At 41.7% G+C, this 18,388-nt stretch overlaps 1 protein-coding gene and 12 non-coding genes across 17 annotated transcripts in view; 12 read left to right on the top strand and 1 right to left on the bottom strand.

Annotated features, from left to right (window-relative positions):
* sema3h (sema domain, immunoglobulin domain (Ig), short basic domain, secreted, (semaphorin) 3H) overlaps positions 1-18,388 on the bottom strand; it is a 65,324-nt gene that overhangs the window by 11,640 nt on the left and 35,296 nt on the right. For all 5 annotated transcript variants that reach the window (XM_044351933.1, XM_044351930.1, XM_044351931.1 and 2 more), the window contains one exon: positions 1,777-1,846. In XM_044351933.1, coding sequence (XP_044207868.1) covers positions 1,777-1,846 — 70 coding nt within the window. The remainder of the gene's footprint in view (positions 1-1,776; positions 1,847-18,388) is intronic.
* On the top strand, positions 14,845-14,917 carry trnar-ccu. The gene has a single exon. It is a non-coding gene; the product is annotated as a tRNA-Arg (tRNA).
* Positions 14,924-14,995, top strand: trnam-cau. Its single transcript has one exon. It is a non-coding gene; the product is annotated as a tRNA-Met (tRNA).
* On the top strand, positions 15,428-15,500 carry trnar-ccu. The gene has a single exon. It is a non-coding gene; the product is annotated as a tRNA-Arg (tRNA).
* Positions 15,507-15,578, top strand: trnam-cau. Its single transcript has one exon. It is a non-coding gene; the product is annotated as a tRNA-Met (tRNA).
* trnar-ccu lies at positions 15,796-15,868 on the top strand. Its single transcript has one exon. It is a non-coding gene; the product is annotated as a tRNA-Arg (tRNA).
* Positions 15,875-15,946, top strand: trnam-cau. Its single transcript has one exon. It is a non-coding gene; the product is annotated as a tRNA-Met (tRNA).
* On the top strand, positions 16,362-16,434 carry trnar-ccu. Its single transcript has one exon. It is a non-coding gene; the product is annotated as a tRNA-Arg (tRNA).
* On the top strand, positions 16,441-16,512 carry trnam-cau. The gene has a single exon. It is a non-coding gene; the product is annotated as a tRNA-Met (tRNA).
* trnar-ccu lies at positions 16,854-16,926 on the top strand. The gene has a single exon. It is a non-coding gene; the product is annotated as a tRNA-Arg (tRNA).
* Positions 16,933-17,004, top strand: trnam-cau. The gene has a single exon. It is a non-coding gene; the product is annotated as a tRNA-Met (tRNA).
* On the top strand, positions 17,398-17,470 carry trnar-ccu. The gene has a single exon. It is a non-coding gene; the product is annotated as a tRNA-Arg (tRNA).
* trnam-cau lies at positions 17,477-17,548 on the top strand. Its single transcript has one exon. It is a non-coding gene; the product is annotated as a tRNA-Met (tRNA).

Here is an 18,388-nt window from a genome sequence, read left to right as displayed (position 1 = left end):
ACACAGCAGCCAGATCTTCATTTTTGGTAGAAGTATCACTGGTGGCCATGTGCCACGAGCAAGAACCAACATGTGGACAAAAGGAGGTCAAGAATTTAGCTGCTATTCCATAAAACTCATAATGAACGAAAGAAGGGTATGAGAATGTATGAATGAATAAGCATGTAAATTAACAAAGCAACATAAATATGAATGAATGAATGAACAAACAAGCCAACAAAGAAAGAAATAAACAGTTGGAAGGAGACCAGATCAGCTCTGTGTGATATACTGCATGTGCTGGATGGACAATTGAATTACGAAATGAAAAAAAAAAAAAAAAGAAAAGCCGAATAATAAAAGCAGAGAATAGAAGACTGATGCACAGGCTTCATCACAGGGGACAAAAACCTCTGTGTGTGCAAGCATGAGAGCTCCAGGGAGAGACGTTTTCCATTCAGCAGGAATGACCTTTCTGCGCTCTGCAGTTCTGTGGTTGGGACCCCACCCTGAGTGATGCTTTGGAATCCTGTCCGTTCCCCGCTGAGATTCCAGACACTTTTTCCGAAACCCAGAACCAGACCAACTCCCTGCTCCGCCATGCCAAATGTTGTCATACTTCGGCTGCTACTGTAGAGCTCGGGCGTCCACCTCAGAAACCAGTTTATTCTCAGAACGTGTGGTGCCGTCAGAAGCTTTTTTAGTCTGTTACTCACTCGCTCATTTGGTCTGGATTTTCTTCACTTTTTTGTCACACACTTTTTTCAGCCAGTGTCTGGTCTGCGTTCTGTAGCTGTTCACCTGTTATCAGTCTTTCAGAGTGTCTTTCTTTACGATAGCCTGTCTCGTATCGGCCTTCTCTCTCATCCGTCTGTGTGTCTTTAAGTGTCTGAAGTTTTATGTGATTGTGTCATCGCTTTGTCCCAGAAGGAGCAGATAGATGTTTTTTCTTGCTCTCTGTTATGACTGTGTTTTACTCACATGCGAGCAAATTACCATTCTGTAGACACTAACACAAAGCATATTGTCTATGGGCTGTAATCAAACACATTTCAGTGTTGCTTCACATTTTCCATGATGTTTTGTCATAGTTTTTAATAAAGTTTGAAGCTGTACAGCATGTTGCTGTTCTGGATTGACCTCTGGAACATAAGTCAACTATATTTTTATTTGTATTTTCCCTTTATGATTTTATTTTTTGAGGTCTCAAAATTGGTTGAAGTCTCTTTAAGAAGTGATCTCAATTAGAAGCTGATACACACAAAACACTTGCTGTGTCACAGCTAGAATGATGATGATGTTATGATGATGAAGACTCATATGAGCCTCTGAGTCTCCATTTTCTTGACATGAATGACTGTGTTTCATTCATGAGTCAGAGTGGCATAAGACCCTGCTGCCTGTGTGACTCCCACAGTCAATCACATCATGTGCAAGATAAAGTATTTGAAAGTGTTTGAATATAAAATCAAATGAGGAGTCGATTTTTCTAACTTCCCACCTCTTCGTTTCCATTCTCCTGCAATCTACATTTCTTTACTTGACTTGACTCTCAAAATATTGAAGGTTTTTACTGCTTTGTACTGTAGCACAAAACAGCTGAGCCTAAATATATATCTGCTGGGATTGATCAATATCAATGACTCACTGCAACCAAAACCTCCCCACCCAGTGTAATTTCCCAGCGCCTCTCATCCACCAGCATGCTGGCATTCTCAACGGCTTAAAAAGGGTTGGCAGATTACAAAATACCTTATAAAGCTACTCCCATGTTTTCTGTTGCTCAGCTGTACATACCTTGAAGTAGTAAACAGGCCGTAGATGAGAGGGTTTTTCTTGTCTTTCCCTTGGAGGATAAAGATGTCCTCTGGATTGAGAGAACAAGAAAGGAGAGATCAAGAGATGAGAAGGGAGGGGAAAAAGAAAGAGAGAAAGAGATAAACATTTGTTATACTGGAGTAAAACTCAGAACAGTGTCTTAATTACTGGACAAGTTTAGATTAGTGCTGCACAGGTTTGTGTAAACTGTGTGTTTGGATATACGCGTGTGTGTGAAACTGTTTATGTGTGTGTGTGTGTGTGTGTTTGTTTGTGTGGTTGGTATTTGGTATTCATTATGTGAAGGCCTGTGTGTGCATCTATCGGTCTGACTGTGTGACTAATGGCGTCAGGCGTGCTGGCAGCATGGCTGACTGGTTGCTTGTAATGAATCTGTAGCCATTAATAACCAGCCACAGTGGGAGAGCTAAGCGCTGGGTCCACCACAGGAGAACAACACCTGCTGTCACACACAACTAACACCGTGCATCAGTGTTCGCTCTTCATTTCAAACACAGCGGATCGCAAGATTTGATGTTTTTCTCACTCTGGTGTTGCTCCGACTGTTGTCCCTCATGCGGCGCAATCAGGTGTAGTGTGGAGTTTCGCTCATTCCATCTGTCTGTCTTTAAAACCTGATATCTCAGACACCACTGGTCCGATTTTGACAAAGCTTAGTAATAACAGACATTTTTATCCTGTTCTAGCGTTTGAAAATGTGCACAGATTTGGCTCAGCGGGGAAGTTTTTAATTTGAACAAGATCAATTGGACATAGGCGTGCACACAAAATTTGTAACTATTACTGAAACAGTTTGGTTGTGCCGTAGTGGAAAAGGAAAACAGCCTTTCTGTTTCTTGCAAGGAGTCATGACAGCTGCTGACAGCCGTTTTATGATGATTTATGGTTGCTCAGAACCGGTTCTCATGACGTGCTGTCTGACCACGTCAGAAATCAAATGTGTTTGTAGTCATTCTGAACGACTTCACTCAAAGGTGGAGTGAAAAGCTGACCATCACAGAGAGGTGAGGGGGAGACATGATATTGTTAACGGCACATATATTAATAATAATGATGGCAGCGACATTACATGAGGGTAACCAGGGCAACCAGGGTAACCGGCTAACTTGGCTAAGCTAGCTAGCTTGCTACACTTGATTTTCTTCCCCACCTGCATTCTGTAAAGACCCGCCCTACTCTGCCTCTGATTGGCTAGTGTTCGTTTCCGTCATTGGTTTGGTTGATGAGGAGTGAGACGGTTAGGGTTAGAGAAAAACATCAGGGTCAGAGCCAATCAGAGGGAGTGGGTCTTTGCGGAAAGTGGGTGGGAAAAAAACATAACGCGCATGCTACAGCTAAGTGATTTTCTGGGTGGAACTCAAGCGTGAGAATTATTGTTCTGCACATCGGAGTAAGTGGATTATTAAACTATTTTGACAGCAATTGTTTGGGTCACCGAACCAAGAAAAGTTGCGTACTGAACCAAACATCCTGTATCGAATGGTTCGGGATGAATACACAAACCGTACACAACACATCATTTTTCTGATCTTTCAACGGAGAGAGATGATAGTGCATCTTTTCATTGTAGCTTGGAAAAATGACTGACTGGCCCATCAAAGCTCTTTGTAATAACTTGGCAAAATAGCAACACGCAGCACTGAAGGCCAGCATCAACTACAACACTGGTTGTAGTGTTTCCAAGTTCTGTAAAATGTTTTAAGGGGCATCTGAGATATTGTGTGTAATAAAAGGAACAGACAACAAACAAAGCTGCTGTTCCATATAAACAGCAAATTATGTCTCTAATCACTCTCAATCCCTAATCACAATAGCATGCCACGCAGATTTAAAGAAAAACAGACAAACAAAGAAACAGATGGCAAGAGTCATGAGACCAAATAGTGTACTCTGCTAAAGGAGGAACATCAAGCCTTAGGCCAATCAATGTAATACTGAAAATGTCAAAAAAAATAATTTAATCAATTTAATGCGAAAATCCCAAAAAAACAAAATAAATTACTGAATAAAAATTGTTCAACATATGTAACTGTTTGTTTAAAAGAAAACACCACAGGGTACCTTCAAAGTGCCTGACTTTGAAAAGGAATCATTTCTTTCTTTCAAGTCCACAAAATCCACTGATTGTTTAAACGGAGGCTCTTTAACTGTGTGATATATCAGACACCACTGGTCCAACTTTCACTTGTGTTTAAAAACATTACACTGATGCATAATATTCAACAGTTGGATTTTTGGCTCATGTTCATTAAAATAAACCACATTTTCAACATTTTTGCAGCCATATTTCATGACTCGTTCATCGTTTTATAATTCAGTTGTCAACGGACAAGACAAAACAAGGCCTTGGTTTTCTCAGTGTGTTTAAATCACAATAAATCAAAGGTTTTCTGTTTTGCTCTTTAGTCTAAGATAAAACTTAAGAATGTTTTTTTATCATCCTATCACAACTGCAGAGAATAGACCCTTTTGTTTTCTGGGTGGCTTGCTGTGATAATCTATAAATACGTGACTTGACTTGGCTCCGAGGGTACGGTCGGTCTATAAAAAGTTTTACCCTAAAAGAACTCCGGCTGATGTCGTGATGTTGGGACACAAAGAGTTTAGCAATCTTTGCAGCAATAAAGGCTGGATTACTTGTTTGAAATAATGTTTGCTTTCCTCTCTTCTTTCTTCATTTCCTCTCCTCTCCTGTCATCCCCCTCCTCTCTCTGTTTCCTCTACTCTCTTCTATTTCTTCTTCTCCGCTCCTCTCCTCAGCTCTTATGTTATTTCTTCTTCTCCTCTCTGCTCCTCTCCTTTCATTTTTCCCTCTCCTCTCCTCTCCTCTCCCCTCCTCTCATTTCTCCTCCTCTCCCCTCCTCTCATTTCTCCTCCTCTCCCATGGTGAGGCAGAGATGTTGTTGTGGTGATGGAGACAACGAAGCGTATCACTGTTCCCACATTCCTGTCGTTCCTGCTGCTTCAGGTGGCCTCCGCGGAACTACAGCCCTGCAGGACGTCTAATCTCATCTCATCACACACACATACATACACACACACACACTTGCCACACACAGTGACTGACTCAGGAGCACATACGCATCAAAGAGAGAGAAATAAAAGCATGCGTGCACCCACACACTCAAATGTAAAACTGCAGGGACACAAAGTTGCTCACACACAGACACACACAATCAGCAGGCCCCTCGGGGGAGAGCAGGGAGGACTATGGGTAGTCTGCAGCCTGCGGCGTACACATTGCTCACTCCCTCCATCCTTTATTTAACATATCCTTCATTAATAAGTTTTCTTTAGCATTTTTCCCTTTCAGCTTAAATCACGATGCAGACGTCTTGTTTGAGCAGTTGTCCATCTTTTTTCTTCTCTTCCTGACCTCAATTCCTCCTCACAATATTTTACTCCTACTGGATATCATCCCTGCATCTTCTCTCACTCCTGCTTCCCACTTTTCTCATTATCTCTAGCTAGTTACTCATTTTCTTTTATGCTCACATCTTCCAAAGTATACCCTTTCCTTCTTTCATTAATCAAATCCTTTATCGTCTCTCCAGTTTCTTTTCTTTCTCTCCTTTTTACACTTGTCTTAAAGTTTTTCTTATGGCAGTTCTGCTTTATTAGTCTGGATGATATATATATATGTTATGGGTGGACGCTTTCATCCAGACTACCTCAAAGTTTCCTCAAAGAGGGGATGAGCCAGAGTCAAAAGAAGGGCAGCGGATGATTTATATCTAAACCTGCACAGCTGACTTTTATAGCCACCCAGTCAGCCCGGTGGAAGCCATTTCAGTTCAGATGAAAGACAGACTCTCTTTAAACCTGGTGGGAACATGTTTACTGGGTGATTGGGTGGTGATGAGATAGAGAAAAGAACAGATGAAATCCATTTGGAAGTGCACCCAAATATGCACTCAACCTCTGATAAGCCAAGTTGGATCTGCAGAGGTGTTCATATTTGGCCATGTTAACAACACTGTTCGTGTTTATTTTCTACATGCTTGAACTGCGGAATGGTAAATAACAACACAGGTCAACAAGTGGCGGCCTGTTTAGACAGATACTTGTAGAGTAAACTGTGACATAAACAGCCATAAGGTAATAAACAGAACAAAGGTGTTTGCTGTAAAGGAATGCACATTTTCCAGAAACGCTTTACAGCCAAGTAAGCAGTGAATTTGTGATTTGAAGGCCAAAATAAATCTAGATATATAGCTTAAAACTGGGCTACATATGTTTGAAAACTGGACGTTTTTTAAGATGTCTAGGTGCAAAACATCATGAAAATCAAACCATTCTAGAGATTATCTGAAGTCAATTTTATGTCACTATAAAATTAGAAGCTTTAACTGATTCTCCACGGCAGACCTCCACTGAAAAGTACACAAAAGATAGTCACAGTTTACTCAATAGAACAAAGACTTTTCTAAGACAAAATCACATTACTGTTAGATTAGTGACCCCAATTACTGTAAAGCAAAACAGTTCCAAATGTTACTGAACAAAACATCACAATTATGAGTCTTATACTGTATCTGAACATTTTCAGCACCTGATATTCACACGAGACGTTGCGTGAACCAGTTTATACACTAAACACTCTTACCAGCATCTTCTATGGGGGTCAGCATGTGGTGACAACTTTACAGCTAATACAGCATAAAATGATCAAAAGTAGCTTTGATAAGAACTATTTTATGGTGCTTTTATGCCTTTGTCTGATGGCAGAGAAATCCAGGACTCTTGGGGGGAGGGGTGACACGCAGAGGTCTCCAGCTCCGAGTCAGGGAGGTTGTGATCACATGGTATGCACCTTGGACCACCAAGTTGCAGGAACACCCTTTTAGCTATGTTTTTTTGTATTTCTTTAAACCTTTCCACCATGACCTGGTCTAGTCTACAGTACAAGGTAGGAAATCTACCTTCAGTCCTGTAATCTATCACGTACAAACCTATAGAGCAGACAGTCCAATCTTTTGCCTGTATAAGCCACAAAGTCATTTACTTTTCCATCACAGGAACATCAAATTCAGATTCTTTATCACTCTAAGTTTTTCCAGTGTTTCATTTATGGGAATGTCTTTAAGTTTGTTTGGGTTTTTTTATAGAAAAATGTCTCCTTCTGCAAAGCTTTACACTGTTGCGTTTACTAGACTACAAGGCTACATGTCTCCTGTCTCCTCTTATATGTCTTCTAAAAAATACACATGCACCAGTAAAACTCTACAAGGTATTTACAGGCCACAATATTTTGATTACTTCATATTCTGGTTCATCAAAACCTTGAACGTAAGGAATTTGCAGACAAAACTTTAATATGTGCAAAAACATTAAAAGGGGTACTGCAGTGATTTAGGATTAGTATTTAGTATTTCCATAATATTAGGGCACTTGCAAGATATAGATTAAAAATCACAACAGCAGAGGCCCAGATATCCAGACTTTCAGGCTATGTCTGCATTAAGCCGGTTAAATTCTAAAACTGTTTTCATACAAAAATAACAACAGGAGTTTCAGCATGTTTTTTGCAAATACCTCCGTCCACATTAAAATGCTAAAACCAGTAATTCTCCTCCCACTAGGCATGGAGGACAGACGAGCAAGTCAGCCGCAAAAAAACCGCGAAGCCGTTTTGGAAAAGAAAAATGTCTGGACGGAGGGCCAAAACGGAGAGAAAAAGATGCGCTTAGCTGGCTTAGTGCGGTGATGGTCTTAGTCCCTAGTATGGGTCAAACTCCAAAAATGTTGCATCCTACACTTCCCATAACTCCACAGTGCATTTTTCATGAGACCCTCCCTACCTGTAAATGCACACGCAGGCTTTTGGTTAAAAATTTATAGTCTCCGAGCCCAAACTGAGATAACCCTAATGACATCACTGTGACATCATCGGGTTGTTGTCAGACTTAAGCTCCTCCAGGCCATTAAGAGACTATACTCCCTGTGATGACTAAACTGATTTTCATGTGTAAAAGTAGTGGATTGTCTGTTTAAAAATACAAGTAAGAACCAGGTGTGGATGTAAAGGTCCACCACCTGGAAATAAGGGCAGTAAGGCAAGGGAATAAGAAATCTCATTTTATTGTGTATAACACAGATATATTTTAAAGCCTGGTGGAAGGAGGCCATGTCAAAGTAAACATAGACAGTTTAATACTGAAAAAATACTGTTTTAACTTAATACAAACTTTGGTAATCCTTGTAAGGAAAAACTCTGAATCCCTTCCTTCTGCTTCAAAGTCAGTCTCTTTCTTCTCAGCACCTCGCTGTGCATTCAGCTTCACATAAAACTTAGTTAAACTTAGGAAGACAAAGCCAGAACATTTCTCTTTTTCAGACTTTGAAGATGACGTCTGTTATTTACAGCTCGGCTTGGCAAAAATTCCCTGTTATCGCTCAGCGACAAGTTTAAATCAAAGTTGATTTAGTGCCGTTCTACCTTGCTTCTGCATCTCTCGTCTGATTTATTAAACTGTAGTGGATTTAATGTCATCAATCTTTAACAGGGGAGGGAAAGCAAAACACACACACATTCATCACAAACACAGAAAAAGTGCAGTGCACAAAATATTAGGTCAGTCTGTTATATGTAATTATGTTATATCTATATGTAATTATCTGACCAGTTGAGTGAAGGTTAATGTCTGATCATTTTTCAAGTTGAAGCAGGAAGGAGAGCTGACTTAAAGTTTTAAAACATGTTAAATGTTGCATTTATTCATGTTGCTCTCATAGGAAACATCTTTATGACGTTTTTTCTTTTCTCTTCTTTCTTTTTTGGTGTCAGACAGTCAGCCACCATCTTATACAAACAATAATCCCTCGTTCTGAGCTGCTTTTCTTTCTTCTTTCTGAATCCTCTCTCCTTTTCTTTGTCTCTTTATCTTTTCATCAGGTGCTCATCTTCCCCTCCCTTTCTGTTCAAATCCACCTGGGCTTCCCAGGATCCCTCTGGGCGGCTCTCAATCTCTTTGTTTTTCACTTTCGCCGTCCCTCTTAGTCTCCATCCCTCCCTCCTGCTATCTCTCCATCCCTCCATCTCCCCGTCCATCTGTCTGTCTGGCCTATTTTCCCCAGATGATTGTTCTTGTGTCTTCTTCTCTAAACAAAAAGAGGTTCTTTCCCCCTGAGGGAAGATAGTCTTGTCTAGCCCGCAGACGTTCGGCTTCAGCCCCTATCTTCCTCCTCCTCCTCCTAATTGTCTAGCCATAGCCCCCCGGACAAACACCCCTATCCTCCTTATTTCTCTGCTGTTCCCTCTTTCCCTCCCTCCCTGCCCAGTGACCCTGAATGCCAACATCCACCTCCTCCCCCTCGTCACCTTTCTGACTGCACTCCCGGTCTTTATTTCCTCCTCGCCGTCTTAATTTGCCACTAATAGCCTTGCTTCCATCTTGTCTAGTCCTTTAACCCCCTGGGCTATTGGCCGTGATCCTTCCTTCGATCCATCATGTTTCTCCATGACGCAATTTTTTCCCCTCCAGCGACTGCTGTTATCCTCATCTTGATGTCTCTCTCAATTTTAATAGTTAGGTCCAGACATAAAATATGTCCTTTTTTAAAGGATAGAATCAACTGAAAGTCTTACTATCTGCTTTACGTTTTTGCTGTTAACTCAGCGGTGCATGAGTCGTTTTCTCCTTCGCCAAGTATTTCCTCCTTCCTCCCCTTCCCTCCCCTCACTTTCGCACCTTACTGTCTGCTCCATCCTTCCCTATTAACCTAGTTCCCCTCCTTCTCTTCCTCCCTCCCTCCCTCCCATCAACCCTCACACCCTTTTAGCTTCACTTCACCTCATTCATCCCCTCCTTGTCCTTTGAGGAAAAACACCTTCTGCCTGGGCTATAGTATATCCTGGTACGTTAGTATCTCCCCTATCTCTTATCTCTCCTGCTGATTTTGTCCTTCTCCTCCTTTTCTGTCTATCCATTGCATCCATTTTTTTTTTAAATTTCACATTCATGGAAGCAGCAGCTCTTAAACTAAATTTACACTGTAAAGATGTAAGAAAAAAGGACCGCTGATGATCAGTGAGGATCTTTTTTACTTTCCAAACTTTTTCATGCCTTCTCTCCTGGATTTCTGCACCGACTAGCTATCTTATTCCACTCTGTATAGTGAAAATGTCACCTCTCTTGTGTCACTTTCAGGCCACATACACATATGCAGACACATAGCAGCAGGGAAATTCTATGCCTATGCTATTTCCACTCAGCCTTTAGATGTCTTAAATAACCTTTAAATACCACGCACATCTAAAATATTCTCTTAATTTATCCTGTTCTCGCTTTTTCTGCTCCTTCTGAGGAACATCTTTCTTTTGGCCATCCTTTATTCATCACCCACTTCTTCATCCTCCATCCCTCCCCTTCTAATTCTCAAGCCAAATTTTATTTCCAATCCTAATCAGCTATTCCTCCCCTAAACAACAACTAACTCTCCTCCTCATCTTCCTCCCTCTCACCACTTGTCTGGCCAACACCTCGTACTATACCCTCTGCCCTCTTCCTACTTGTCCTACTTTATCTTCTCCCTCTCCCCCTCTTTCGAAGCCTGATGGTTTACCACATCCTCCTCTGGCCAGCAGCCCCTCTCCTCCCTCCTCTCCCCCTCTATCTTGCTCCTCTGTTTCTCCTTCTGATAAACTGGGCGTCCATTCAAGTACTTTCACACAAACGGTGATGGATTAGAAAAGCTGAATAGAGGCCTCAAAACATGATTAATTTGCTTCAGTATAACAAAACATGTTTTCTTACACTCTCACCCGGACAGGATTTTTGTTGGTGAGGTAATTAAGCAGTAAATAGTGATGAAAATGCATCTGGCGTCGTGGTGGCTCAGTCATATACATAACTGTTCTGGTCTCGGTTCATGTATGGACATTTGACTCCCCCTCTGCTCCCTCTCTTGACCTTTTTATGTCTCTCCATCATCCAACAAAGACAAGGGGTCCCAATGAAGATACAATCGACCCAAAGAAAGGTTCACTCTCAGCTAAAATGGTTCAAAAGTGGCTTTGGATGAAAATGTTGCCTATAAAATGGTAACTGATGCCCCCCAGAAATGTCACAACAGCTGTCCCTCAATTTTGCCCCCATTCATCAGGGAAGTAAGGTCAATAGTTGGAGCATTAGAGTTCTACCGAGTGCATTTAATTTGAACATTACTGACACTGACACTGAACAACAAGAACATGCCCGATACTAATCAATTATTGAAAATCTCTTCTATTTCTCTCTTTGTTGATCTCAACTCAGCTTTCAAACCTAATTTTGCTTTCTTACTTCCTACATCCTACTTTCAGGCATCTTCTGGCGATGAGTTAATTTCTTGAGACAAAACAAATTTAGGTACCTAGTTAATTTTATTTTTGTCTCTCTTCCGCCGTCTGTAACCCCCGTGTTTCCTAACCAGTCTTTCCTCCTCCCTTTCTGCACGCTCTTTTTCAATTGTTTTACTAAATTCTTTCTTTCTGTCCTTCGCAAACATCTCCTCATCATACTGAGAGTTTGTCAATATGAGTTTTTTTCTCTTCCCTCCCCCCATCTGTCATATTTGTCCTTTGGACTCTAAAACATTTAATTTTGTCTTCTTCTCCTTTGTCTTGACCTCTGTTTTATTCAGCTCGAACTCTCAGTCCTATCTACAGACTGTTCCAGGGAAGACTTTCCAAACTTCCTTTCCAGCATAGTGGGTGATGTAGTGACAGGAATATGGGTGCTGTCTTTTGTCTGGAACACTGAATCTCTCACACACAGCAAAAAAATGATGACGGAAAATGTCTGAAAATACCTCTGGTGTCATGACACTGAGTCCAGCCACAGAGGGCTGTCTGTCTCAAACTCTAAAACCTCATGGAATGACTCTCCGCCACAACAACGACAACCACAACAGGGACATCAGCAGTAAACAGCAGAGAATCTTTCCTGTGTGCTGGGCTCTGAAAATGTTCACCAGAAGGAGCTGTTTCAGTTTGAAAAGACAGCAGGTCTTCCTTGAGAGAGAAAACAGTAAACATGAACCACTTCCACCCGACTGTTTGCTTTTAGAATAATTATGGTTCAATGAGGCTTGACTCCCAAGTTGACACAAGTGACATCAACAACAACAGCAGGACATATTAACAGTAAATCTTATGACATAGAAGGCAACCTCTGCGTCTCCAGACAAAAAAACAACTGAACAATAAACTCACAGCAATCCCGTCTCATGAGTCAGTCAGTGTGGTGATCTCAGACCAGATGCTCTATTCAAAACAATGCCAACAGTGAGGGCGTTCAAAAACTTATATATGTGAGTCAACAACTACTAAAATACACTAAAGGAAACAGAGGTGACTTAAACTATTTAATGAAATGCCTGGAATTGTGTGAACATCCATCCATCTGTTATCTACACTCACTTAATCTGGGAACCCTGGACATGTTGCCAGTCTATCAGAGGGCTCTACATCCAGGTCCATCATACTATGTGTTACGGTCCTGCATCACTATCTTGATTTCACTGTTGTACATTATAGAAGACACCTTTCTTGGTAGGATTACCCGACTAACAGCGTTTTTTTTCCACATTATAGGTTGCTTAGAAGATTTGCTATCAGGTGAGTTGATATTTTTAACTTTCTTCCTGTAAGAAATTTTATAAACCGCTCCAAGACTGAAATGTTCGGGTTCCGTTATACATTTTATCACAGTCTTGGATGGGGGATAGGTTGACACAAAAACCCAGCAGAGCTGAAACAATTAGTCAATCGAAAGAAAACTCTTTGGAAACAATTTTGATAATCGATTCATCATGTCAGTCTATTTTCCAACAAAAATGCCATGTATTTGCTGCTTTCAGCTTCTCAACGATGAGGATGTGCGGCTTGTTTTTTAATCATACATGATAGTATATTAAATATTCTTTGATTTTGGTCGGATAAAAAAAACTTCACTTTGGGCTCTGAGAGTTGTGAGGAGCATTTTTCACATCTTTCTGACCTTTCATGGACTAAACAATTAGTCGATTGATCGCAAAAATAACCCGCAGTTTAATTGATAATGAAAATAGTTGTTAGTTGCAGCTCTGAAACCCAGACAAACATTCATGCTCAAATTCAGATCTGTGAATAATTTGAAGTTATCAGTTAACCTGATCGGTATGCCTTTGGGCTGTGGGAAGAAATCAGAGAACTCGACATAGAAAAGTTGTAGCCAACCACAGGATTCAAACTCACGACCTGCTTGCTGTGCTGTGTTACCTTTTGTGTAAAAAGAAAAAACAAAGTGTGCATGGCTGTCTGAAACAGTGCAATTCTTCATACTACCACTGGATGGCACCAAAGTAAGAATTTTTCAATTCCTACATATGTTAGCTTTAAGTTTTTGGGTTACTATAACATATTCTTTTAACATACACAGCATTAACATATTGACATTACTAATGATAAATAGTTATTCAATGTTTAGTATTTTAAAAGTATATTTATCACATTTTATTTGAAGATGTTTATTGTTATTTTTCACCATGCTGTGACATCCACTAAGATGGATTTGTCCCACATAGTATTGAATCCTTTTCACCTGGAAAAACAACAACAGTGTCACAGCAGACAGGAGCTGAACCCAAATATTGCTGCTTCTTTACTGCTGAAAAAGAGAAGACTCACTCAGGTTTCTTTTGAATGCAGTTGATTGATTTCTTTCTTTCTAGTGTTTTCTTTACCTCAAAAACTACAAATATAGTTAAAACTCTCACATAAACAGACACAAACACACACATACTCATACACACACACAGCCAGGTGGTATCCACTGCCCTGCTGCCATGAGGGACCCGTACACCCTCAAGGTTTTATGGGATTTGTAGTGTTTCTGTGTGGCGAAGCGTGGCATAAACACAACACTGACAGCATTCTTAACCTGATGGCTTAATCTCCTGTATATGGGTTTGTGGTTTTCTCTGTGTGTGTGTGTGTGTGTGTTGCAGAAGTGTATTCACAAACAAATCTGTAGGCACCCTTATCAGATGTGTAAAACGTGGCCACAGGCATGCTGGGTAGAAATATTTATGCTCTTGACAAGTCACAACTGTCCTGTGTACACAGACAGGCTGAGGCTAGAGTACGTGTGTAACAGCTCAAAAGCTGTGCATGTGTGTGTTCACACAAATGATAATTGTGTGTGTGTGTGTGTTCAGCAAACAGAGCAATCATGTCGTTTACTCCGAGAATCTTCAGTTTACGAAAACAGCAGATAAGAAACCAGTCGTGTCTCGACAATGCTCTCCCTGTTTCTATGTTCTCTATCTACATGGCTCCGATGCATTTTTTAGTGCAAAATCTGATTCCTCGATGGCCTAATAAATAAGGCGCTGGCCTCCTAAACATTACGAGATCAAGCCTCTTCTGATGTCTCTGATAACAGAGCAGCAGATCAATAGATAATCTATTGATCTATATTTTTCATGACCTATTTAACTGAATGGATAATAAGCTATATTCCTGACATTTATGGTAATGCACTGTATAAGACTTTTAGAGGGGGTAAGGAAATATATTGTTTCTTCTTTCTGTAAACTATTACTTACAGTAGTTACAGCAGTTTTTTTTTTGTTTGTCATGAATTGGGGATGTCAGCAACAGACAGTAGATGTAAGGAAAACAGACTGTGCTGCAGACAAAGACTGCTGAACACAAGTATTGATGGTTCACTACATGACTGGAAGCTTACTGGGCCAATAACCCAGCACACTCCCTTTTTATGTCCCTCTCTACATTGTCAGTTATGTCAGTTATTAAAGAAGTACTCCAGCAATTTAGTTTCCATAAAGTTGGAAGACAATAATACAACCAGAGAGCATCTTTTCATTAGACCCTCTCTGTCAGGTAAAAATCCATGTCTTTCAAACTCCACGCCGCCAATTTGCAACGCACTGCTATGATGAACTCACCGGCCATTGCTGCATTATTTAAAACCAATGTTTGTGCTTTCCCCATTGATGTTGTGTCTAGTCAATCACACTGGTCAGCAACTAGTGTGTGAAGCCCCAGTGGCCTAATGGATAAGGCACTGGCCTCCTAAGCCAGGGATTGTGGGTTCGAGTCCCATCTGGGGTGATTTACAGCAGAGTGGCGCAGCGGAAGCGTGCTGGGCCCATAACCCAGAGGTCGATGGATCGAAACCATCCTCTGCTAACATTGTTTTCAGGGTGGCTGGTTGGCCTTAAAGACATGTCCGTTATTTAGAGAGGTACTTCAGCGATTTAGTCTGCATGTCCATCAGCTGTCTGCCCTGTTGTCTTCAACTCATCTCTGTAGTCCTTCCAGCCTCTAAGACAACCAGATAGCATCTTTTCATTAGACCCTCTGTCAGGTAAAAATCCATGTCTTTCATACTCCACACCTCCGATTTGCAACGTGCATTTGGTTAAAGTTTTGTAGTCTCGAGCCGAGGCCAACACAACCCTTATGACATCACTGCATTTATTTTATCAGAGTTTCATGTTGTCTCTCTGTTACTGCTACGATGAACTCACCAGCCATTGCTGCATTATTTAAAACCAATGTTTGTGCTTTTCACATTGTTGCTGTGTAGTCAATCACACTGGTCAGCATATAGTGTGTGAAGCCCCAGTGGCCTAATGGATAAGGCACTGGCCTCCTAAGCCAGGGATTGTGGGTTCGAGTCCCATCTGGGGTGATTGACAGCAGAGTGGCGCAGCGGAAGCGTGCTGGGCCCATAACCCAGAGGTCGATGGATCGAAACCATCCTCTGCTATCAATCATTTAGTAGCAGCTAGTTGGCTGTAAACACATGTCAGTTATTAAAGAAGTACTCCAGCAATTTAGTTTCCATAAAGTTGGAAGACAGATATCTTGAGTTTCAGTCCTCCTGGGCCAACCTCCAAAAACACTGGATGATGCAATTCCCATAAATGTTTTCTCCTTATTTATGTACCTCTCTAGATTGTCCATCCGCAACTGACGTCACTGAAGCCCCAGTGGCCTAATGGATAAGGCACTGGCCTCCTAAGCCAGGGATTGTGGGTTTGAGTCCCATCTGGGGTGACTGACAGCAGAGTGGCGCAGCGGAAGCGTGCTGGGCCCATAACCCAGAGGTCGATGGATCGAAACCATCCTCTGCTAACACTGTTTTCAGGGTGGCTGGTTGGCCTTAAAGACAAGTCAGTTATTTAGAGAGGCACTTCAGCGATTTAGTCTGCATGTCCATCAGCTGTCTGCCCTATTGTCAACTATGTCAGCTTTTGAGTCCTTCCAGCCTTTAATACAACCGGATAGCATCTTTTCATTAGACCCTCTCTGTCAGGTAAAAATGCATGTCTTTCAAACTCCATGACCCCAATTTGCAACTCGAGCTGAGGCCAACACAACCTTTATGACATCACTGCAATCATTTTATCAGAATTTAATGTTGTCTCTCTGTTACTGCTACAATGAACTCACCGGCCATTGCTGCGTTAGCTTATTTAAAACCAATGTTTGTGCTTTTCACATTGTTGTTGTGTCTAGTCAATAACACTGGTCAGCTCTAGGATGCAAAGCCCCAGTGGCCTAATGGATAAGGCACTGGCCTCCTAAGCCAGGGATTGTGGGTTCAAGTCCCATCTGGGGTGACTGACAGCAGAGTGGCGCAGCGGAAGCGTGCTGGGCCCATAACCCAGAGGTCGATGGATCGAAACCATCCTCTGCTATCAGTAATTTAGTAGCAGCTAGTTGGCCTTAAAGACATGTCAGTTATTTAGAGAGGTACTTCAGCGATTTAGTCTGCATGTCCATCAGCTGTCTGCCCTGTTGTCTTCAACTACATCAGCTTTGGAGTTCCTCTAGCATTTGATACAACCAGATAGCATCTTTTCATTAGACCCTCTCTATCAGGTAAAAATCCATGTCTTTCAAACTGCACGCCACCGATTTGTAATGCACTGCTATGATGAACTCATCGGCCATTGCTGCATTACTTAAAACCAATGTTTGTGCTTTCCCCATTGTTGTTGTGTCTAGTCAATCACACTGGTCAACCCTAGGATGCAAAGCCCCAGTGGCCTAATGGATAAGGCACTGGCCTCCTAAGCCAGGGATTGTGGGTTCGAGTCCCATCTGGGGTGACTGACAGCAGAGTGGCGCAGCGGAAGCGTGCTGGGCCCATAACCCAGAGGTCGATGGATCGAAACCATCCTCTGCTAACAGTGTTTTAGTGGAAGCTAGTTGGCTGTAAACACATGTCAGTTAAAGTTACAGTTTAAAGTTAAAGTACTCCAGCAATTTAGTTTCCATAGAGTTGGAAGACAGATATCCTGAGTATCAGTCCTCATGGTTCAACCTCCAAAAACACTGGATGTTGAAATTCCCATGAATGTTAAAGTATGTGCTACATGTCAGCACAGCTGAAGGGTCATAATCTACCCATGGCAGCAAGGGTCCACACAAACACTACTTGTAGACCATTTGCACCAACTACAGGATTACTGAATCACTGCTTTTGTCCTGTTGTCCTCGTGTTTTCACTGCTTTGTTGTGATATGTCTCCCTATTTATGTGCCTCTCTATATTGTGTATCTACAGGTGACATCACTAAAGCCCCAGTGGCCTAATGGATAAGGCACTGGCCTCCTAAGCCAGGGATTGTGGGTTCGAGTCCCATCTGGGGTGATTTACAGCAGAGTGGCGCAGCGGAAGCGTGCTGGGCCCATAACCCAGAGGTCGATGGATCGAAACCATCCTCTGCTAATGTTTTTTTTCCTGATGGCTGGTTGGCCTTAAAGAAATGTTCCCAGCATGTGTGGTGCTCCAAATGCACTGGATTTTAGATAACCCACAAAGCTCTTACTATGTGTTCCACATCAGCATAGCTCCCTGGGTCAGTGTGAACCAGCTATATAAAATCCTGGTTCAAAATGAGGCAGTCATTTTTATTAATACCGGACATTTGGTGAACTCACATAATTCCCTGCATACAGTAACTAAAGATACCTGTGTGGGTGTGCAGGGCCTTTCAAATGCTACACAACAATACATTGCCCTTCGTACATTAATAGCATATTCACCACTGATGTAGGAGGTTACTAATTTCGAAGACAACGCCACTAGTTCACAGTTCAATGCAGAAAAATCTTGAGACATGTACATCTGCAAAATCAAGTCCAGACGTACCAACACAGAGAGCGAACAGAGGCTAACATCCTGCTTCATTCAAAATACAGATGCACGCCAACATAGACCTGCTCCTGAACACATACACACACTGAGCCAACCAGAGTACATCCTTAATAATGTATAAACCCACAGCAACTGAATGTTGAGGCCAGTTGCCGTGGTTACCAAGGCTGAGGCACGAAGACGAACCCAAGGTGACCGTCAGGGCTGTTGATCACCGTGGTAACGGTGGAACCATTCAGACACATACATACACCAAGGCTGTGGGTGAGCACTTCTAAGTTTCCTCTGTCTGCAAACTCCCCTTCGTCACCTCAAAATATTTGAACAAGAAGTTCCAACTCCTCATGTTTCGCACTCATAAACACAAGCGCACACATACCGACTGAGTATCTGAACTTAATTTCTCTTTTA

This window comes from Thunnus albacares, chromosome 5 (assembly GCF_914725855.1).
Source record: "Thunnus albacares chromosome 5, fThuAlb1.1, whole genome shotgun sequence".
Taxonomy (NCBI): domain Eukaryota; kingdom Metazoa; phylum Chordata; class Actinopteri; order Scombriformes; family Scombridae; genus Thunnus; species Thunnus albacares.
This window is presented reverse-complemented; position numbering and strand designations above follow the sequence as displayed.